The 23,670-nt window shown below is 43.6% G+C and overlaps 2 protein-coding genes across 2 annotated transcripts in view; one reads left to right on the top strand and one right to left on the bottom strand.

Annotated features, from left to right (window-relative positions):
• ALAS2 (5'-aminolevulinate synthase 2) overlaps positions 1-4,808 on the top strand; it is a 57,376-nt gene extending 52,568 nt beyond the window's left edge. The window contains exons 9-11 of the mRNA XM_082264518.1: positions 374-642; positions 2,962-3,124; positions 4,474-4,808. Of these exons, the coding sequence (XP_082120644.1) occupies positions 374-642; positions 2,962-3,124; positions 4,474-4,637 (596 nt within the window). The 3' untranslated portion in view covers positions 4,638-4,808. The remainder of the gene's footprint in view (positions 1-373; positions 643-2,961; positions 3,125-4,473) is intronic.
• APEX2 (apurinic/apyrimidinic endodeoxyribonuclease 2) overlaps positions 1-23,670 on the bottom strand; it is a 226,327-nt gene that overhangs the window by 172,755 nt on the left and 29,902 nt on the right. The window lies entirely within an intron of this gene.

Raw genomic sequence — 23,670 nt, 5'->3', positions numbered from 1 at the left:
TTTTCCTGATTGTGGTATTTCAGTTAAATACAGCATTAAGCCCTCTAGATGGAGCCAACGATCATAGCAAATAAACATATTAGACGCACTGCAGTGATTATATGTAATGGCTGTGTGAATACTTGAGGCATTCGCACCGCAAATTTTTAAACTATAGATCCCATGGCGTATATGGGGTGTGCTTGGAAGGTTGAGTGGGGCTTCAGGTTTCATTGCTGCTTATACAGAGAGAGATTTGTAGGTGATCCTTTAAGTGTTATTTTATGGAGAGAAAAAGAATAGATGCTCAAATATTTACATGGGCAGATGATTCTGTCTAGTCACTTGAAACATGTGCGGTCATAAAAAATTCTCCATCCTTTTGCTCTTTCAGGGAAGGCCTTTGGCTGTGTTGGTGGCTATGTAGCAAGCAGCGCTGCACTCATAGACACAGTGCGTTCTTACGCTGCCGGATTCATTTTCACAACCTCCCTTCCTCCCATGGTGCTGGCTGGAGCTTTGGAGTCTGTGCGTGTCTTAAAAAGTGAAGAAGGGCAAGCTCTCCGACGTGCCCACCAACGCAACGTCAAGCACATGCGCCAACTTCTAATGGATGCTGGGCTTCCTGTCATCAACTGCCCAAGCCACATCATCCCCATACGGGTGAGTTATTATCACTGCTTAAAATGCTTTGGTGTGCCTTAGTCAAGGGCAACCTATGTATACGTTACATGTCAAAGTATGCAGAAATTACAAACAAGGTTTTGCATGTAGGAGTGGGAACTCCCGTTTTAGGGAGCTGGGTTCCTTAGAACGTCATTAGAAATTTTGTACAATAACACAGCAGGGGAGATAGTTGTACTTACATCAGAATTTTATTACAACGGCTTCGACCTGAGCTGTCAGTTTCTATTCTTTCAACCCGCTGGGTTGAACGCAAAATAAAAAAATAGTAGTGCATACAAGGCCTAAAGCTGGCCTTACACAGCTCAAAATTTGGCCAGTTCCTGCTTAATTGACCGAAATGTGGCAGCACCAACCCAGCTCACCAAAAGTTTATTTTTTTAAATTGCCGTTTGTTAAGGAGCTGGGTGGAAGTTTGTCGACTAAACTTGTATAGAAAAAATAAATACAACACGACTGTACTCGTTGAATATACAAAATCCCAATGGATCAGCAACAATAAACACTGCGTGATTACAATCTAAATGAGTATTTTGATGATCACTGGTGAAGATCCAGTCCTACAGCTGTACATGTTCTCTTTCGAGAGATAAAACCATCCACTGGAGCCACAGTAAGCAGTATTTATCACTGGTCGCACACATGGCCTGCAAGGTGTTAATCTTTTTCTGATATCTTCCCCAAAAGCTTCTTTGTACATGCGTGCCAATAAGTGCTCACCAACAGACATTTAAATACCCCACCCTAGTCTACAGCTGGCTATACGCTAGTAGAACTTCATTCAAAGTTTTTGGTTTTCAGAATGCTTGTTTGATTTTCTAATGGTTTAGGGAAAAAAACGGTACTTATTGTAAAGTTCTAGGTACAAAAAAAAAAAAATGTACTTTGTCTGAAATTTCACTCAAATAGCAAGCCTGGATAAAATTTTGAGGGCTTACAGATGATATTGGTTAACTCAATGATGGCAAGATGGAATGCTCCGACAAAATATTTTTTAGAATTTCCACATGAGCAAAATGCTGCTTGGGAATGGCTAGCTTTACAGGTAAATGAAAGTGCCCTAGTCGGCTAGTCTAACAAATCTTCACAAAGAAGCAAGGAAAAAAAAAACACATTTCCCAAGGAATTTTTAATGGAGGTTAGACAAGCACAACTACCATATATAATAGCAGATTCTTATACTTTATTACATAGAAAAAGGTGAATGCACCAAACACAATTCTTACAATTTTCACATTTGATACAGATTATACAGTCTCTTCTTCAAAGCTGACAAGGTAGGTGTAATGATCAATGAACAAACATAAGAAACATCAACACCTTTTGTGAAACACTGTTCACTTCATCGGGAGTTTGAGGTTTCCGACAGGGTGTAGATAATGGTAGCCAAAACTTTTGACCAATCAGGAGATAAGCCAACAGATGGGGAGTCACCTAACAGATGGACAGGGGGAAAGCTAAAGGCCCGTACACACGATAAGAAAATCTGTAGGGAAAATTCGTCCCGACGACCGATCTGTCGATTTTCGAATTGCTAGTATGGTGCTTTCGACAGCCAACTCCGACTTTTTGGCTGACAAAATCCTGATGTGCAGGCTATAAAATTTTTGTCTCATTAGTACAGATTTTGACGGAAAAAAATCTTAAGAGCAAGACTGGGCATGCTCAGAGAGGAAGAACACATACAAAGCAATCCAACACATGACATCACTTCTGAAGTAGAATTCTGTCGTACGGGAAAATTCGTATGAAAATAACCTCTTCACTTTCCACATCAGACTAGCATGCCACAAAAATAGGACGACAGATCGTTTGATAATCTGATTCTGTGTACGGGGCTTATGAGTCACCCAAGGGGTGAAGACCAACGGGCAGGTCTGGCTCATGCACCAGATCAAACCAAACTCAGGAATCCATGGTGACCACCAATACTGGACGAAAGGTGCTGTGAACCATGCGGTGAAATGGTGCAAAATGAGGGTTGTTTTTAACTCATTTTGTTTAAACTCCATAAAAGTTCCCCTGTGCATTTGTTTTTGTGACTTCTTTAAAAATATTTGGGACAAATGTATTCAAGCCTCTGTACTAGACCTATCTGCCTTTTATTCTGATAAACCATCACACTGCTGTGGTCTCAACTGAGGTTGCACATAGACAGATAAAAAATAGCCAAAATAATCCATGCTGGATGATCACCGATGTCTCTGTATGGTTGCCTTTACAGTAAAGTCTAGATTCTCAAGTAATAAAGAATATGAGGCAGTGTTTCCACTTCTCTTACTCTGTCCTTCCTGACAGGTTGGTAATGCTGCCATGAACACCAGAATCTGTGACATACTTCTGTCTGAGCACAACATCTACGTCCAAGCCATCAACTACCCAACCGTTCCCCGTGGAGAAGAATTGCTCAGGCTGGCTCCCTCCCCTCACCACACTCCTGCCATGATGAGCTACTTTGTAGGTAAGGAATATTCTATAAAAGATTATAGACTTATCCATAATGCTTCAAATATTGGTCATAATTGTATATTGTCAATGAATGTGCCCTGTATGGACCCTGGATCTATGTTCTGGGCCTTAAGCCGGCCATAGACGGGTTCGAATTTTGGCCAGTTCAGCAGGGACCGGCTGAGATTCAAACAATGTATCGGCTGGCTGATTGGATTGACTTGGGTACAACCAGCATGTCGGATTATTAGGATGAGATTATTGCCAGTGGCTATAGCCACTAGCAATCATCACTGTGTTCTCCTAGCCAGGACTGCTCCCCACGCTCTCCTACCGGGAAAACACAATAGCTTAATAGAGAATCAAGCGATTTTCTTTCCTGGAACCTGTGGTTGCAGGAAAAAAAAATAATCACATCATCTATAGCCTGCCATAGAAACATACCCTCACTGATTTTGTTAGCACAATTTTCAGTGTGCAGGTACTGCTGGAGTTATCCGTCAAAAAGAACCACAATGTACTCATATTCTGACAATACGAGGTCTATTTATATTTCTGTATGAATATGATCAACACCAGCAGCAATGAAAAGTTGTCATATTTTGGCTAATTATTTCTTATGATTATAAGAGCCATCTATTGGCCAGAATACAGCATTTTCCTGATGGGTGTATTTCAGGAAAAAAAAGGCATTGTGGCCACTTGCAATCTAAGGCCCCTTTCACGCATGTGGACCGTTCAGATCCGCCCCATGCATCTCTATGGGGCAGCGGATGTCAGCGGAGACATGTCCGCTGACATCCGATCCTGGCAGTCAAATCCGGATGGATGGAAACCCTATTTTCCATCTGTTTTGCGGATCAGATGAGAACGGACAGGCTGTTCTTATCCGATTCCCCCATAGAGGACAGCGGGGACCAGACAGCTCCGTCTCCTCACACAGAGCGGAGGCGGAGCTGCCATCTGCCTGCTCAGCGGGGGCGGGAAATTGGAGGATCGATCCCTCGCTGAGAAAAGGGAGTCCGCCAACGGAGTGGACAGTGTGAAAGGGGCCTTTAGCTGGCCGTACATTATACAATTTTCTTATTCAATTTCCTTTGGATTTAACTTCAACTAAGTAGTGCAAGAGCCTGCCTGATTGCATACAAATTTAAAGTGTTTAGATTTAACTCCATATGCTATGGTTTTGGTAAATCTACAAGAAAACTATATAATGTATGACCAGCCTTAGGAAATCACATTGGAAAAAGTATTTTTTTCCATTGTGGCTGTGGAAATGTTTACCAAATAGACCCCTTTGTATGTGTTCTGGTGGCTTGATCCTGACTGGAGGATTTTAATTCTTGGATTTCCATTTCACAGAGAGCCTGGTACACACATGGAAGGAAGTCGGGATGCCCTTGAAATCACCATCTGCTGCCGAGTGCAACTTCTGCCACCGACCCCTGCACTTTGATTTAATGAGCGAGTGGGAGCGTACCTACTTTGGGAATATGGAGCCGAAATACATCACAATGTACGCCTAACCACCACGTTCTGAAGCCCACCACACCCAGACCAGCAGTCTTCATGAAGCAACTCCACCAATAACCTTTCTGATACCTCCAATAATCATTCTGATACCACACAGCAGGCTTTGTGTATAAAAAGTATTCAAAAGAAAAGCCTGTGGTCAGCTAGATCCTACCTGGCACTTTGTAATTTGCAATTAAAAAGGGACAGCTAGAATCTGATTGGCTGCTTTTGGCAACACAGGCAAGCTGCTTATTATCACGCTGTCTTGAATAATGACCAGGAACCTCCTGAGCACCAATTACTGCATAGCTTCTGAAGCCCCACCCTTTTTTTCTTTTCTGCGATTTACAGTACGTAGGGGTGTATTTATATAAAATTTTCAGAGCCATTTCTCCCATGAAACTGAAAGTATATTAGTTTTGTGCAAATGGGGGCAAAATTTAATGTTATTCGTTTTTATTTTCTCCAGGATAAATGTTTATTCATTCATGCAGCATAGAGGGATTAAGGAAAATACATAATTAGAGTGCAAGTCCACCCTAAAACTAAAATCCCTGCATCTTTAGACATCCACGATCTAACACTAACCTAGAACAGAAGAAATCGGTATGCATACATTTTTTGAAGCCGATCCAGTCTCCAGCGGCAGAACCTCTGCAGAGGACACGGCTGACAACAGCTGTGAAATGAATGGGGAGTGACGTCACCCATAGACTTACTATGAGGCTTCTGTTGTCGGATGTGTCCTCTGCACACGTCTCCACAGTGAAGCCGCGGCTGACAGCTCAGCATAGGATCAGGTCAGATCGGCATCAAAAAAGGTATGTATAGTGATTTCTTCTTTACAGGGCTAGATAGGTTAGGTTAGTGTTAGATCGTGGATGTCTGTAGCTGCAGGGATTTTAGTGTTAAAGCAGAGTTCCACTCAAAAGTGGAACTTCCGCTTTAAGGCCCCGACCCATGACATTGTTTTTTTTTTTTGGGGGGGGGGGGGGGAGTGGGTACCTAGTTTTGACAGGTACCCGCTCCCACTTCTGCTCAGGCCGCCTAGGCGTCTCGGGCGGAAGTACTCATCTCCCCCTCCCTCCCTACACTTGATCTTAGCCAAAAGGCCGAGAAGCGACACGTCACAGGTCCCAGAAGATTGCCCGTCCACTCAGGACATGCATGCGCAGTGCGCACCTGGCTGTGGAGCTGTAAGCTGTCACAGCCAGTTGCCCACACTAGAGATGCCGGAGCCACGGGGAGGAGACAGAGAGAAAACCGCATCGCTGGACCGGGGGACAGGTGAGTGTGTGTTTATTAAAAGTCAGCAGCTACACTTTTTGTAGCTGCTGACTTTTATTAAACACAAAAACCAGTGGAACTCCGCTTTAAGGTGGACTTCTACTTTAATGCCACTTGGATGAGCGAAGGAAGTAACTTGATTATTATGATTGTCAACACCATCTAGTTGTCATAATACATCATTTTCCCAAACAACTCTCTTTTTTGATTGAATACCATTTGACTTTATGATTAAAAAAGCCTAACATTCAATTTTACCTCCATTCATCCAGAACGAACGCACATGCAATAGCTCTGCAAATTTTATTTTTTTATCAGTACACCCCATATATACGAACTGCACTTAATGCTTATACAACTTAATTTAGCTTTGTGCTGTATCATCTGTCATTTACAACTAACAATTCTATTCTTCCTGTAGCCACTAAGATTAATATAGTGAAAAGAGAATGTCCTAAAGGCTGCATTCACATGTCAGCTTATAATCGCGGGCAGAACCGCCGCGGTTCCGCCCGCGATTCGGAGATTTATTGCAAATCGCGGGACGCCTAGCGTTGCCCGTTGATTTGCAATAGCCCCCCAAACGCCGAGCGATGTTGCCGCGATTTACGCCCGCTGAATCGCGGCAACATCGCGCAAACAAAATCGCGGGACGCAATACGCTCCAAAAAAGTACAAGAGCTTCTTTGGAGCGTATTGCGTCCCGCGATTTTGTTTGCGCGATGTTGCCGCGATTCGGCAGGCGTAAATCGCGGCAACATCGCTCGGCGTTTGGGGGGCTATTGCAAATCAACGGGCAACGCTAGGCGTCCCGCGATTTGCAATAAATCTCCGAATCGCGGGCGGAACCGCGGCGGTTCTGCCCGCGATTATAAGCTGACATGTGAATGCAGCCTAAAGTGAATCAGTACTTTGGCCCATAGTGGACAAAGGAGCAGGCCCAGCGGGAACTTTAAGTGTTAACTTTTGGTCTGTTAAGCATACAATTTGAAGTTTATTTTTAATTAGGGTGGGGGGTATTCTGAAGTCCTAATACATTTCCTGTCCTAGGATGACAACATTGTCCTGCATAGAGTAAAGTGAGTGAAAAGTAGTCACCCTAGGACAGGAAGTGTGTTATTCGCAGGATCACTGGACAAAAATACAAAAGGGAAAAAGCCTAAGAAAACAAAAGCAGCCATCACATCTAAGGATGGGTAAGCTGCAATATGTACTTGGGTTTAGATACACTTTAATATGCTGTGTACTTATCTTCCCTGCACTCACATGCCACCCAAGATTTGACTGCCTAAGCAATGGTTTTGCCCTCCTTCACATGACAAGCATTTGTACCGGGCACTGCATTATGGGATGGCAAAGCGATTGTCTCACTCTCCCTTACCTAGAATTTCCAAGTTTGTGGAGTGATGGAGTGGGAGAGCATCAAAAGTAAAGTACACGCTAATTAAAAATCCTCCCGTAAAGTGAATTTAGCCAGTATGGTGCAAAAGACAGGTTCACTTTATTAGGTTATTGTTTCTTTTTTTAACCCAACTTACAGCTGATGAGTTGATCCCTATTAACCTTGCTAAGTACAACTGACTCTAAAAGCCGCAAACTATAGCCATTGTTCATCCGTCTCCAGGCTTTGGGTGTGTATGAGAAGTCCACACTTGAAAAAAAAAACTGACAATAAAGAGTGGTGCAAACATTTTGGTGTGCTGTTTTTGGATACTTGCTGCTTAAAGACATTTACTCAGGAGAAACATTATGAATTTGCCTTAAGAAGCTTGTTTTTAGGCTCCAAGTTAATGTATTCTTAGATATGTACTAGAGGAGCACCTTGTACAAAAGTGCATCTCATCTCAGGGCCATCTTACCAAATGGGCATGACGGGCAGTTGTCCGGGGGCCCCATTTGCCCAGCGACCCAGCCATAGCCAAGCATTAGTCCCGATTTCCGTGTGCACCCGCCGCCAAACTTAGCAGGTGGCATGCGCCTGTCGGCCCTGCGCTGCTGTCAGGCCACTTGGGCCATGGAGGAAGAGCCCACAACTGTAGGAATGCCTGTCCACCTCCACAGGAACAAGCACACACAGGACAGTCCAGTCTGACTCCCATCCGTCTGTGTGTTCACCTGACCCAGCCGCCGAACTTGGAAGCAGTCATTAGCATGGCACTGCTGTACCAATAAATATCGCCTTATCGATAATTTGCATTTTTATTCTCGTGGGTGATTGTGTAGGCAGGGCCCCAGTGCACTGCATTGCCTGGGGCCCTTTAATGCTCTTAAGATGGCACAATGCTCTTAAGATGGCACTGTCTCATCTGAAGGACATTTTAGAACATGTAACCATTAAAAGCATAAAATACAGCCAACGTGTTTCGGGGGCAAAAGGTCTCCTCTTTCTTTAGGACTTGAGCAGTCGATGTTAATGGAATCAAGATAGAATGCACTAAGCGGTCTTCATTGCTGAGAGAAGATGTTAGTTTGCATCAGGCCTTAAAGTGGTTCTAAAGGCTGAAGGTTTTCTACCTTCATGTATTCTATGCATAAAAGGTAAATAAAAAAAAAAAAAAAAAAAAACCTTGAGTGTGCAGCTCCCCCCCCTCCGCCCCCAATACTTACCTAAGCCGGATACTGATCCAGCGAGCAGCAGCAGCACAGGAGCAGCAGCTCTCCCTCCTCATTGGCTGAAAAACAGCAAATGGCTCCCACTGCTGTTAATCACAGCCAGTAAGGAAGGAGTGGGAGACGGGACTGAGCCACACTGTGTGTGGCACTTGGCAAGGGGGGAGGGGCCAGAAGCACCAGCAGAGGACCTGGGGAGGATCAGAGCTGTTCTGTACAAAAAACCATTGCACAAAGCAGGTAAGTATGACATGGCTAAACATTTACAATCACTTTATTCTCACTTGAAGGGCATAGAGCATTTAATCATAAAAAGAATAAAATACACCCAAAGTGTCTTTCTTTAGAGCTTGAGAAGTCTATGTTATTCATGACAGAATACACAAGGCTGCCTTCATTGCTGACAGGAGGTGTTGTCTTCATCAAACCCTAACACAGGTCCCTTAGTGCAGTGGTCCTCGACTCCGGTCCCACTAACAGGCCAGATTTTAAGTATTACCTTGGGGAGATGCAGACTAGAATACTGCAATCACTGAGCAGCAAATGATATCACCTGGGATGTATTTCAGTTATCTTGCAAACCTGGCCTGTTAGTGGGCCCTGTAGGCCAGGGTTGAGGACCACTGCCTTAGTGTATTCGGTCGTGATTCTATTAACATCAACTACTCATGCCATTAAGAAGAGAGAAGCATTTACCCCGAAAAACGTTGGCTGTATTTGATGCTTTTAACTATTACATGTTCCAAAAAGCCCTGAAATGGACTTTGCTACCAGGTGCTCCTCAGTACACATCCAAGGATTTACCATCTGGTAAGTGATCCCTTTGTCACTAACAGAAATGTAGCAGCCTAGGACCAGAAAAGGGTCCACTTCTACTACATTTTAGCCACTGATAGGATTCTTTGAAGGAAAAATCACTTTATGATAGATCTATCAGAACCAGCTTTCACTTCGGTTGGTTCAGCGCTATCACACACATACTTCAGGTAAGTTTATGTAGTCTATCCAAGTGACCACACATATGCAACACCACCATACAAAGTTGAAGAGTACAACTTTGTTATTTTTTCTTGGTACAAGTGTATACATTTGCAGATAAAGACCATATACTACTATACTATAATACAGGATAGTATGCCTAAAGAAGTTTGAATATAAAAAAGGTACTTCTGAAAATTAGAGAAGAAGAAGAATGGTGGTAAAACAACAATGGGCATAACAGTGTATCCAAAAGGTCCAACCCAGGTTGGCAACAAGAAATAAGAAGTTGCCATAAAGGGTCTTGAAAAAGTATTGTGAGGGGACTAGCTCGGTGGCGGGCGTGGATGACCCCTTGGGGGGATTTGTTACACAGGGAGATAGCCGAGAAGTGGTTGCAAACAACAGTTTGGTTTATTATTGCAATTTTCTTCACCAGACTGCAAGCGTCAAAAACATCCAAAATAAAATAAAACACAAAATAAATCCTTGCCACTGTGGGCGGCTACCTTCTCACACACAGGAACCTATCTAAGGAAGTCTGACTTGGCTGCCCATACAGCAGACTATCAATAGTCCATTTATTATCTCTTCACATAGAGAATGTCCCTTTTCTCTTCTCACAGCACATGTTCATTGGACTTTCCTTTCACATAGAAAACATCCATTGGTTTTTCTCTTCACACACTTCACATAGAAATAGTTAATTTTCTCACCTTGAGAAGTCTTCACACTTTTTACCCTCCTCAGCGCACATCGCTCCAGGAGGTCTTCCCCATGCTCACACAGCTTCAGGGGGCATTCCTTCTTCCATGCTCACACAGCGTCGGGAGGCACACATCTGACTGCCCTCCTCTCCCCAGCTCACACAGCGTCAGGAGGCAGCAATCCTTAGACTTCCTTTGGACAAATTATAGAGGCCTTAACTTCCTCATTCCGAACAGCTGAATGGTGTTCAACTTCTTTACACCTTCCTGCTGCCTTTGCAGCCGACACCCTATAGTAATTGGTGAATTGTCTAAACCAAGCAGAAGTGTATCTCCTGTCTGACAACATCCACAGATTTACCTGACTTCCTGTCACATACCCCCCCCCCCTCTTGTTTCAACCCTAGGATTGGGACACAGTTTTCCAGGCACGCATGTGTCAGGCACTGCTCTTGACTCTCACTGATAAGCCTCTTAGTATCTTCAAGCTTCAGGGTGAAACTTTTTCTGTCATCTTCATTGACAGATTTTTCATAAATGTCACATAGTTTGTCCCTCATCTCATATACACATTCATCTACTGTATTTTTAGCATAATTTCGCTCCTTCTCAAGTTTGTCCTGCATAACCGTCTGTCCTATCCGCCATGGAGGACCATGATCCATAGGCAACTCAATTGTGCTAATCTTAATGTCTTCAACAATCTTGAGCCGCCTCTCTCTGCAATCAATAAATGATTTCCACAAAACTTTGAGAACCTCTGCTTCACATAGCTTTTTGCCCTCCTGAGCAAGTCGCAGTAAAGGCCTAATATTTGATTTGACATCCCGTTTATATTTCTTGCCCGCATTCTCCACCATATGTGAGGGGACTAGCTCGGTGGCGGGCGTGGATGACCCCTTGGGGGGATTCGTTACACAGGGAGATAGCCGAGAAGTGGTTGCAAACAACAGTTTGGTTTATTCATGCAATTTTCTTTACCAGACTGTAAGCGTCAAAAACATCCAAAATAAAATAAAACACAAAATAAATCCTTGCCACTGTGGGCGGCTACCTTCTCACACACAGGAACCTATCTAAGGAAGTTTGTCCCCAACCTACTGTTGGGCAGACTTGGCTGATCATACAGCAGACTATCAATAGTCCATTTATTATCTCTTCACATAGAGAATGTCCCTTTTCTCTTCTCACAGCACATGTTCATTGGACTTTCCTTTCACATAGAAAACATCCATTGGTTTTTCTCTTCACTCTCTTCACATAGAAATAGTTAATTTTCTCACCTTGAGAAGTCTTCACACTTTTTACCCTCCTCAGCGCACATCGCTCCAGGAGGTCTTCCCAATGCTCACACAGCTTCAGGGGGTATTCCTTCTCCCATGCTCACACAGCTTCAGGAGGCACACATCTGACTGTCCTCCTCTCCCCAAGCTCACACAGCGTCAGGAGGCAGCAATCCTTAGACTTCCTTTGGACAAATTATAGAGGCCTTAACTTCCTCATTCCGAACAGCTGAATGGTTTTCAACTTCTTTAGACCTTCCTGCTGCCTTTGCAGCCGACACCTTATAGTAATTGGTGAATTGTCTAAACCAAGCAGAAGTGTATCTCCTGTCTGTGACAACATCCACAGATTTACCTGACTTCCTGTCACAGTATTCATACCCCTTTACATTTTCCACATTTTGTCATGTTACAACCAAAAACATAAATGTATTTCATTGGGATTTTATGTAATAGACCGACACAAAGTGGCACGTAATTGTGAAGTGGAAGGAAAATTATAAAATGGTTTTCAAAATTGTTTTAGAAATAAATATCTGAAAAGTGTGGTGTGCATTTGTATTCATAAAATCTCAAAATACATTTACATTTTTGGTTGTAACATGACAAAATGTGGAAAATTTTAAGGGGTATGAATATTTTTTCAAGGCACTGTATACCCTCCAGTTCCCCAAACTTCCGTCTATACCACATCTACTTAGAAGGTGCCCTATGACTTTAAGCTGAACTAGAAATATTAATGAAAAAAACACGACTGTTCACTATGGGAAGCACACAGACCCCATGAATGAACTTGCCGAGTCTTGAAGACCCGCATTCTCCAGACAGACGTGTGCTATATGGCCAAAGGCATGTGAACACCCCTCCAAAATATGGATATCTAGAGTTTACAGTAAAGGGTAGCATTACCGCTACAGCATACATTTTAGACAATTGTGCACTTCCAATTTTGTAGCAAAATAATGCGGAAGGACCACCTCTGTTCAAGCATGGTTTGATGAGTGGTGTGGAGGACCTTGAGGGTTCTGCCATGATCCCAACCCTACTGAAAACCTTTGGATGATATGGAACGCCAATTGCAAGCCAGGTCCAAGATTTCAATAAGAGTGGGGTATGTTATAGCCACCCAGGGGATGGGAGGGGCAACGTCATAATGATGCCCATGCTTTTGGCATATGACATGACTAAAAAGCTCATATGGGTGTAATATTCAGGTGTCCAACATTTGCTGTTTCTACAAAGTGCGCTATAGTTCCAACCTACCATCTCCAGTCATTTCTGAGATGTCACCATACCTAGGCTCTATATACATCTGTTGGGTGCCAAGAGTCCTGTTTTCTTGATGTCCCAATCTTTTTCAGTCATACCAAAAATGTACATTTAGGGCAAGCATGGAAACTATTGTTACAACGAACTCCAGTATATACATGTGCCATACTCTATAAAGTCATTCCTCCATAATGAAGGCAGAGACCACGGTTTAATTTTCTCCTTAACTACTTGCCGACCGCCGCAAGTAGATGTACTGCGGCGGTCAGCCCCGGCCAGCCCGTGACCGGTTTGTGAGCCAATAGCGTGCGAGCGCGCGCCCGCCGCGGCTCGCTCACGGAGGAGTACGCGCGTGTGACCTGCAGACCCGATGTCCGCCGGTCACACTACGATCGTCGGTAGAGCGGGAGAAAGGCGGGCGGCTTATGTAAACAAGCCGCCTGTCATTCTCCCCTGTGTAAAAATGGAGATCAGACGGTTCTACTATGTAGAACCGTTGATCTGTTTTTACAATAGGAGACCTGTCCCACTACAGTTAGAAACACGCCCCTAGGAAACACTTAACCCCTCCCTCTCCAATACAGTTAACCCCTTCCCTGCCAGTGTCATGTTTACAGTAACAGTGCTTATTTTTAGCACTGATTACTGCAGTAATGTCACTGGTAACCCAAAAGGGTCAAAAATGTCAGTCAAGGGTCCGATCTGTCCGCCGCAATGTCGCAGTCCCGCCAAAAAAAAAAAAAATTGCAGATCGCCGCCATTACTCGTTAAAAATGACAAAATCTTTCCCTTTGTTAGTAAACGCGATAACTTTTGCGCAAACCAATCAAAATACGCTTTTTGCGATTTTTTTTTACCAAACATATGTAGCATAAAACAAATTGGCCGAAAATGTTAAAAAATTTTGATTTTTACATTTTTTTTGGGGAATTTCATATAAAAAAATGTGAAAAATATTGTTATTTTTGCAAAATTTACGCTCTTTTTTTGTTTATAGCGCATGATCAAAAAAAAAAAAAAATCGCACAGGTGATCAAATACCACCAAAAGAAAGCTCTGTGGGTAAAAAAAGGAAGTGAAATTCATTTAGGTACAGCGTTGCACGACCGCGCAATTGTCCGTTAAAGTCAAGCAGTAAATTAAAAAAAAAAAAAAAAAAAACGCAAAAAACCCCCTGGTCAGAATGGGGGTAAAATCTTCCGGGGCTTAAGTGGTTAAAGAGATCCTGTAATCAGACGATTCCTTTAAACCACTTAAAAGAGGTTATAAACCTCAGAGAAAAAAACAAAATAAAAAAAAACAAACAAAAACCTGAAAAGACAAAAAGGCATAATGAGCTAGGGTGCATCGCATACTAGCTCATTATGAAATACTTACCTTAGAACGAAGACCCCCACAGTGCCGTCCGCTCACCGATAACACAGCAGACATGTTTGGCTGTCCTTCCTGGTTCGCGTTCTCCGGCCATCTGATTGGCCGGCGGCACAATGACATCACTCCCACGCAGGCGCACGGGAGCCGCCATTCACAGCACAGTACTCTGAAGGAACAGCAGGGGTAGCCGTTCCTTCAGAGCGCATGAGCCGATGACGTCATCAGCTGCATGCAATGTAAATATCTCCTAACGGTGCAAGTTTAGGAGATATTTACAGTACCTATAGGTAAGTCTTATTACAGGGTTACCTATAGGCACAAGTCATTAACAACTTCAGCCCCGGAAGGATTTGCCCCCTTACAGTGGTGATCGAAAGTTTGGGCACCCCAGGTAAAAAATTGTATTAATGTGCATAAAGAAGCCAAGGAAAGATGGAAAAATCTCCAAAAGGCATCAAATTACAGATTAGACATTCTTATATGTCAACAAAAGTTAGATTTTATTTCCATCATTTACACTTTCAAAATAACAGAAAACAAAAAAATGGCGTCTGCAAAAGTTTGGGCACCCTGCAGAATTTATAGCATGCACTGACCCCTTTGCAAGGCTGAGACCTGCCAGTGTCATGGATTGTTCTCAATCATCGTCTAGGAAGACCAGGTGATGTCAATCTCAAAAGGTTTTAAATGCCCAGACTCATCTGACCTTGCCCCAACAATCAGCACCATGGGATCTTCTAAGCAGTTGTCTAGAAAACTGAAACTGAAAATAGTTGACGCTCACAAAGCTGGAGAAGGCTATAAGAAGATAGCAAAGCGTTTTCAGGTGTCAATATCCTCTGTTCGGAATGTAATTAAGAAATGGCAGTCATCAGGAACAGTGGAAGTTAAAGCAAGATCTGGAAGACCAAGAAAAACATCAGACAGAACAGCTCGCAGGAATGGGAGAAAAACAATTCAAAACCCACGTTTGACTGCACGATCCCTCCAGAAAGATCGGGCAGACACTGGAGTTGTGGTACACTATTCCACTATAAAGAGATACTTGTACAAATATGGTCTTCATGGAAGAGTCATCAGAAGAAAAAGAGTTCTAAGTCCTTACCACAAAAATCAGCGTTTGAAGTTTGCAAATGAACATATAGACAAGCCTGATGCATTTTGGAAACAAGTTCTGTGGACCGATGAGGTTAAAATTGAACTTTTTGGCCGGAATGAGCAAAGGTACATTTGAAGAAGAAGGGGCACAGAATTTAATGAAAAGAACCTCTGTCCAACTGTTAAGCATGGGGGGAGGATCAATCATGCTTTGGGGTTGTATTGCAGCCAGTGGCACAGGGAACATCTCACATAGATTCAATAAAATTTCAGCAAATTTTGGATGGTAACTTGATGCCATCGGTGAAAAAGCTGAAGTTAAAGAGAGGATGGCTTCTACAAATGGATAATGATCCTAAACACACCTCGAAATCCACGGGGGATTACATCAAGAGGCGTAAACTGAAGGTTTTGCCATGGCCTTCACAATCTCCTGACCTCAACATAATTGAAAATCTATGGATAAACCTTAACCACTTAAGCCCCGGAAGATTTTACCCCCTTCCTGACCAGGGGGTATTTTGCGATTCGGCACTGCGTGACTTTAACGGACAATTGCGCGGTCGTGCGACGCTGTACCTAAACGAATTTGGCGTCCTTTTTTTCCCACAAACAGAGCTTTCTTTTGGCGGTATTTGATCACCTGTGCGATTTTTTGATCACGCGCTATAAACAAAAAAAGAGCGTAAATTTTGCAAAAATAGCAATATTTTTCCCTTTTTTTTATATGAAATTCCCCCAAAAATAAATGTAAAAATCAAAATTTTTTAATATTTTCGGCCAATTTGTTTTATGCTACCTATGTTTGGTAAAAAAAATCGCAAAAAGCGTATTTTGATTGGTTTGCGCAAAAGTTATTGCGTTTACTAACAAAGGGAAAGATTTTTGTCATTTTTGTTGTTTTTTTTTTTAACGCGTAATGGCGGCGATCTGCGATTTTTTTTGCGGTACTGCGACAATGCGGCGGACAGATCGGACCCTTGACTGACATTTTTGACACTTTTGGGGTTACCAGTGACATTTCTACAGTAATCAGTGCTATATATATGCACTGTTACTGTAAAAATACACTGGTAGTGAAGGGGTTAACTTTATTTGAGAGGGAGGGGCTGTGTGTGTCCCTAGGGGCGTGATTCTAACTGTGATTGGCTGGGACTTCAACTGTATGCAGAGTGATCAATGGATCTACATAGTAGATCCATGTGATCATCTCTCATACAGAGAGGAGAATGACAGGCAGCTTGTTTACACAAGCTGCCTGACTTTCTCCCTCTCCCCCGCCGATCGCAGAGTGGCCGGCGGCGATCGGGTCCGCCGGTAACACGCGCGGGGGGGTCCGTGACCACGCGGGAGCGGGAGCGCGCCTCCGGCGGCGCGCGCTCGCTCCCTAAACCCTCACAGGCGAGCGACGTAGACCTACGTCACTTTGCCTGTGAGGGGCTGACCGCCCACGTAGATAGTCGTGCGGCGGTCGGCAAGTGGTTAAAAGAGCAGTGCGTGACAGACAGCCCAGAAATCTCAAAGAACTGGAAGACTTTTGTAAGGAAGAATGGGCAAAGATACAAAAATTGAAAGACTCTTGGCTGGCTACAAAAAGCATTTACAAGCTGTGATACGTACCAAAGGGGGCAGTACAAGATATTAACTCTGTAGGGTGCCCAAACATTTGCAGACGCCATTTTTTTGTTTTCTGTTATTTGGAAAGTGTAAGAGCCGGTTCACACTATTACGACTTGCCAGGCGACTTGGTCAGCCTGGCAAATCGCGCACCGTCGGGTCCATTGAGTAGTTCAGGACCTGTTCTAATTGGAGTGACACAAGTCGCTCCGACTTAGAAAAAGGGTCCTGTACTACTTCATGGCGACCTGCATTGACTTCAATTATATGAAGTCCGTGCAAGTCGCGCTGAAGTCGCGGTGCACGCGACTTCACAGGTCGCCCCCCGAAGTCGGAGCGACCTAATGTGAACGGGGTCTTAATGATGGAAATAAAATCTAACTTTTGTTGACATATTATAAGAATGTCTAATCTGTAATTTGATGCCTTTTGGAGATTTTTACATCTTTCCTTGGCTTCTTTATGCACATAAATACAAATTTTTACCTGGGATGCCCAAACTTTCGATCACCACTGTATTGTGCGATTCGACACTGCGCTAATTTAACGGACAATTGCGCAGTCTTGTGCCGCTGTACCCAAACTAAATTGATGTCCTTTTTTTCCCCACAAATAGAGCTCTCTTTTGGTGGTATTTGATCACCTGTGCTATTTTTAGCGCAATAAACAATAAAAGAGCAATTGTGAAAAAAATATATATATATATTTTTCACATTCTGCTATAGGACATTCCCAAAAAAAAAAAAAAAAAAAATTATATATATATATATATATATATATATATATATATATATATATATATATATATATATATATATATATATATATATATATATATATATATATATATATATATATATATATATATAATAAAAAAATCAAAATTTAACATTTTAGGCCAATTTGTTTTCTGCTACATAATTTTGGTAAAAAAAATTCCCAATAAGTGTATTTTGATTGGTTTGCGCAAAAGTTATTGCGTCTACAAACCAGGGGAAAGATTGTCATTTTTATTTATTTATTTTACTAGTAACGGTGGCGATCAGCTATTTTTAGCAGGACTGCGACATTGCGGCAGACAGATTGGACACCAACATTTTTGACCCTTTTGGGGGGGACCAGTGACATTACTACAGTAATCAGTGCTAAAAATATGCGCTGTTACTGTAATAATGACTGTCCGGGAAGGTGTTAACCCAGGGGCGATCAAAGGGTTAAATGTGAGCCTAGGGGGGGTGTTTTCTAACTGAGGGGGGTGGGCTTATTTGATCAACACAGGGACCTGTGTTCCTAAAAAAAAAAAGAGGAACACAGGAGCCCTGTGATAACTGACAGAACAACGGTCTGCCGTGTTTACAACAGCAGACCACCGTTCTGTCTTCCAGGGGGAGTGATCGCAGATGGCGGGCGCAAATCGCGGATGTCGGGCCCGCAGATCAGCTTCCCCTCTTGTGAATCGCAGCATGCACGCCCCTCCTTGCTCGCTCCCAAGGAGCGAAGTATGGGTACGGCGATTTGAGAAGCTGAGCCAGTGTCCTGCAGTATAGGTTATTAGGCTGCTTTCACACTGTCTGCAGGTGCAGTGCAATGCACCTGCAGCTTTCCTGTGGGTTGGCTGCACTGAGCCATAGACCTCGATTATATCCTGCAGATCTGTTGTGCTTTCTTATGGGCCATACACACTATACAATTGTCTTTAGCTTTTTTTTTCCTTTAGATTTACCAAAACCATAGAATATGAGGTCAAATCTAAACACTTTCAGTTTGTATGCAATCAGACAGGCCCCTGCACTACATATTTGAAGGTAAAGCCCCGTACACACGTTGCGATTGTCGGCCGCAAATATTCGGCCGCCGACCGATTGTAGGCTTGTTAGTATGATGCTTCCCGACAGCGCATTTTCGGCCGAACAGAATCTGTCCTGCAGGCATTAAAATTTTTGTAGGCCGACACCAGAACGGCCGATTGTTCGTCAGTCAGTACAGATTTCGGCCGACAGACAGCAGATTTGCAAGACTGGGCATGCTCAGAGAAGAGAAAAAACACAGGGAAAGTTAACCATCACATGACATCACTTCTGCAGTCGGCTGTTGTTGGCCGACAAAATTTGTGTGCAGTCTTTTGCAGTTTTCAACAGACACGACAGCCCTGGACAAAAGACGGCCGATCATTCGGCCGACGATCGGTACGTGTGTACGGGGCTTAAGTCTAAAGGAAATCCAACAACAAAAGTTGTATAGTGTGTATCCAGCTTAACCACTTGTCGACTGCCGTCAGTATATTTAATGCGGCAGTCAGCCCCTCACAGGCAAATCGACGTAGGTCTACGTCGCTAGCCTGTGAGGCTCTAGGGAGCGAGCGTGCGCCGCCGGATGCGCGCTCCCGCTCCAGCTCGCTCACGGACCCCCTTGCGCGTTTGCCCGGCGGACCCGATGTCCGCCGGGCACTCGCGATTGTCCGTTAGAGCGGGAGAAAGGCAGGTGGCTAATGTAAACACAGCCGCCTGTCATTCTCCCCTGTGTAAGAATGAAGATCATACGGTTCTACTGTGTAGGACCGTTGATCTCTGTTCTTACACATCAAGCCACAGCCAATCACAGTAAGAAACACGCCCCTAGGGACACACTTAACCCCTCCCCTCCCAGTGTCATTTTTACAGTAACAGTGCATATGTATAGCACTGATTACTGTAGTAATGTCACTGGTAACCCCAAAAGTGTCAAAAATGTCAGTCAAGGGTCCGATCTGTCCGCCGCAATGTTGCAGTCCCGCAAAAAAATCGCAGATCGCCGCCATTACTCGTTAAAAAAAACAAAAATGACAAAAATCTTTCCCTTAGTTAGTAAACGCAATAACTTTTGCGCAAACCAATCAAAATACGCTTTTTGTGATTTTTTTTTACCAAACATATGTAGCAGAAAACAAATTGGCCTAAAATGTTAAAAAAAATTTAGATTTTTACATTTTTTTTTGGGAAAAAAAATTTGAAAAATATTGTTATTTTTGCAAAATTGACGCTCTTTTTTTTGTTTATAGCGCATGATCAAAAAATGGCACAGGTGATCAAATACCACCAAAAGAAAGCTCTGTTTGTGGGAAAAAAAGGACGAAAAATTCGTTTAGGTACAGATCTGCACGACCGCGCAATTGTCCGTTAAAGCAACGCAGTGCCGAATCGCAAAATAGGCCCTGGTCAGGAAGGGGGGTAAAATCTTCCAGGGCTTAAGTGGTTAAGAGCGCACCAAAACTCCTCCATGTAGGAGTTTTGGTGTGCTTTCAGAAAGTGCACCATGCCCACGAGATGTAATAGAAGAATGGCAAAGCACAGCTAACCTGCAGGTGCCCTTCCCTGCAATCATGGTGTGGGTAAACCACAGCACATCAGTGTGAAAGCAGCCTTATAAGACAGTAAGGGATCATTCACATTTGCAGCGTGGGGGCCAATAAAAACCCCATAGTTCATTTTGGCCTGTGACCGGTTTCCAAATCACTTAAGTGGCCCTTACTCTTCAAAAGGTTCCGCATTCCTGCTGATAGTTTTCTCCAGCTCTGTAACTGGAGATCCATACTGAGCTGGAGGAAGAGCCTGCAAAAGCCAGAGCATTGCACCTGAGATACACTGATCGCGGTTGCAGTAATTTGCAGGCTCAAATGTAAAATAAATAAAATAAATCTTTGTTTCTTGCAAACTGTGTAATTCTCCTTTGATTTTTGAGCTATTTTTTTTTTTTTTTCTTTTAAGAGGCTATGCGGTCACACAATACTAAGGCTTTTGCTTTAATCATTAGCACAGCTTCAGTGTAAACAAGAAAAAAAAACAATCCCTTTTGGGTGATCTATGTACATTGCAATAATTTAGACTTTGTAGCAGGTTCCTACCTTTGCAGTGATGAAGAGAAAGAGGTTTGTCCCAGGATTTCCTCTCCAGAATGACTCCAGAATAGGAGGGTCTGTTCATTAGAACACTGAGGGCACCAGGTGATTATAATGAGAACAGCTGCAGTCGGCATACCTTTAGAAGTAGTTAACCCTTATGGCAGTTGAGACGACCTGCAGCCTTTTGCCTGATTTTATCTGGCCACCAATGATAGAGCACAATTCCTCCCACTGCCACCAACGGGGCATTTTCTACTCCCACTAGCCCCAATCCGCACCCCCAAGTCTTTAGGACAGCCAATTAGTGATTTGTTTAGAAAGTTTGGAGACCCCTGCCTTAGTATCTCACCAAAACTAAAGTCCTATTGCGTTGGATGTTTACATGGATAGGGATAGCACCTCTGTGAGAATTTCTCGCTACCTAGATACATTTTAGGCCCCTTTCACACAGGCGGACCGTTCAGATCCGCCTGTCCGTGTTTTTGGCGGATCTGAACGGTCCCCCTATGCATCCCTGTGGGGCATCGCATGTCAGCGGAGACAAGTCTGCTGACATCCGATCCATCAAATCTGGACGAATGGAAACCCTATTTTCCATCTGTCCAGCAGATCGGATAAGAACGGACCAACGGTCCGTTCCCATCCGATTCCCCCATAGAGATGTATGGGGTTCTGACAGCTGTGTCTCCGCACACAGCACAGCTGTCATTCTCCTGCTCAGCGGAGAATCGGCGGATTGATCCCCCGCTGAGATAAACGGAGTCCACCAACGGAGCGGATAGTGTGAAAGAGCCTTAAGTAGGCAGATCCGTGCTGCTCAGCCAGGGATCGTAAACACAGATCCCCGCTGAGCAGGAAGGTGACAGCTCCCTCTCCGCTCTGTGTGCAAAGAGGGAGGTGTCAGAGCCCCATGCATTTCTATGGGGGAATCCGGATGAGAGCAGATCGCCTGTCCACTCTCATCCGATCCCCTGGACGGATGGAAAATAGGGTTTCCATCCGTCCGGATTTCACGGAAAGGATCGGATGCGGACATGTCTCCGCTGACATCCACTGCCCCATAGGGATGTATGGAGCATCCGATCAGGTCCGCCTAAAAAACTGACAGGCGAATCTGATTGGAGCGCTTGTGTGAAAGGACCCTTAGGGCTCTTTCACATCGGTCCGTTCTCATCCGATCCGCTGGACGGATGGAAAATAAGGTTTCCATCTGTCCACATTTGACGGATCGGATGTCAGTGGACATGTCTCGCTGACATCTGATGTCCCATAGAGATGCATGGGGTGACCGTTCAAATCCGCCAAAAAAACTGACAGGCGGATTCTGAAAGGTCCACCTGTGTGAAAGGGGCCTTAGGGTCTTCAGGCTTTCTTGGGGCAAAAATTATGTATTATCGTAAGACCCTGAAATGCCAGCCAGAATATTTAAAGAGAAGAGTGATAAGTCTTGAAGATCACATTTTTTTTGCCCAAAATTTTTGAAAAAAAATCTTTTATTAAAATGTTACTAAACCAACAACAGTAAAATCAGTCTGTATATGCAGTAAAGCATGCTGGTTATACTAACAGTGGAACCCAAAGGGTTACTCCTCTGCATTGTGTAAAAAAGGCTGTTTGATCCTGTCTTCTCTGATCCCCCCCCTTCTTCCACTGTCCCCAATCCATCTCCTGATAGTACAGAGCCTTGGGGGCACTCTGGACATGCTCAGTTTGGTGTGTTTTTTTTTTTTTTATTTCTTGGGAAAAAGAAAAGGTATTTAGCAGTTTATGTTTTCTAAAATAATTGCTTTTCCATGTTCCGTGTACTGTGGGAGACCAAATATAGTGAATGCAGAGTCCTGGATTAAGTAACACTCCTCCCAAGAATGGGGATAGTACGTGTGAGAATTTTTTTTTTGCAGGCCTAGCTTAAATATAGGTACCTAAGATCCAAGGAGCACCAAAGGTTTCAAGGGGCATAAATTAGACCTCTAATTTCCTGACTACCTATCACTTTTTGGAGGCCCTGGTGTGCCAGAAGAGTAAACATCCACGAAATGACCACATTTCTTTTTTTGTGGTCTTTGTATCACACCTTAGGCCACACACACACTGGACGATTTTTCATCTGCTCCAAGCGTTTTTTTTTCCTGCCTCCTCTAAACTTCGCTCCGTGTTATTTTGGGCTTTATGACGAGGATTGGTGAGGGGACTGGCGTGGATTCTCCAGGAGGTTTATTATATACGCTAGACTGACCCTTATAAAGGGGGTCAATTACATCTGGTAAGAAGCTTGAACACCTGGGTGATTGCTGGTGGTGGCCCTTAGATTTATATCTGTATTGGAATTGGGTAGACACCGATCTCCTATTTCATCACTGTTTGTGGACTATACACCGACTGTTCACTATATATGAGCACTGCACCTATTGCTGTTCCCTCCATGTTAGCCTGTGTGTCCATGCACAAATAGGCTTTTAGCAGTGTTTAGTGGCAGGAAACAAAACCCACTGCCAGTGCGTCCAGGAGCAGCAGAGTTTTGGCACTAGGTAAGTTTAGCACTTCAGCGTTATTCATTTCAATAGCCAAAATAAAATGACAATAGTGACTAATTAAGTAAATGCCCAAGCACTGCTAAACTGGTATGAAAAAACGCAGCTTAAGTGAGTTTTTAACACGGATATTCTCCTGTCGGCAGAAACAGCATTTTACAATAAACCAGTGTGCATGGGGCCTAAAGGCGGGAGCCTCATGCATCAGGGCTAAATGCCCAGTGTACATTGGTCCCAACTATGGCTCCCTCAATCCATGTATAAGACAAACTACACCCCTACCTGCATTTTGTCCTGGGGAGGCGTTTAAAGTGGCTGCACTATCATGTGACATTCTATTGGTGTCGAGGTCAACCTTCAGATACAAGACCATCGGAACATAACACATCAAGTCTGCCATGAACTTTCAGTCT

The sequence above is a fragment of the Pelophylax lessonae genome (genome assembly GCF_965119305.1).
Source record: "Pelophylax lessonae genome assembly, chromosome: 7".
Taxonomy (NCBI): Eukaryota; Metazoa; Chordata; class Amphibia; order Anura; family Ranidae; genus Pelophylax; species Pelophylax lessonae.
Note: the sequence above shows the minus strand (reverse complement) of the source record. Positions and strands in the feature narration are given on the sequence as shown.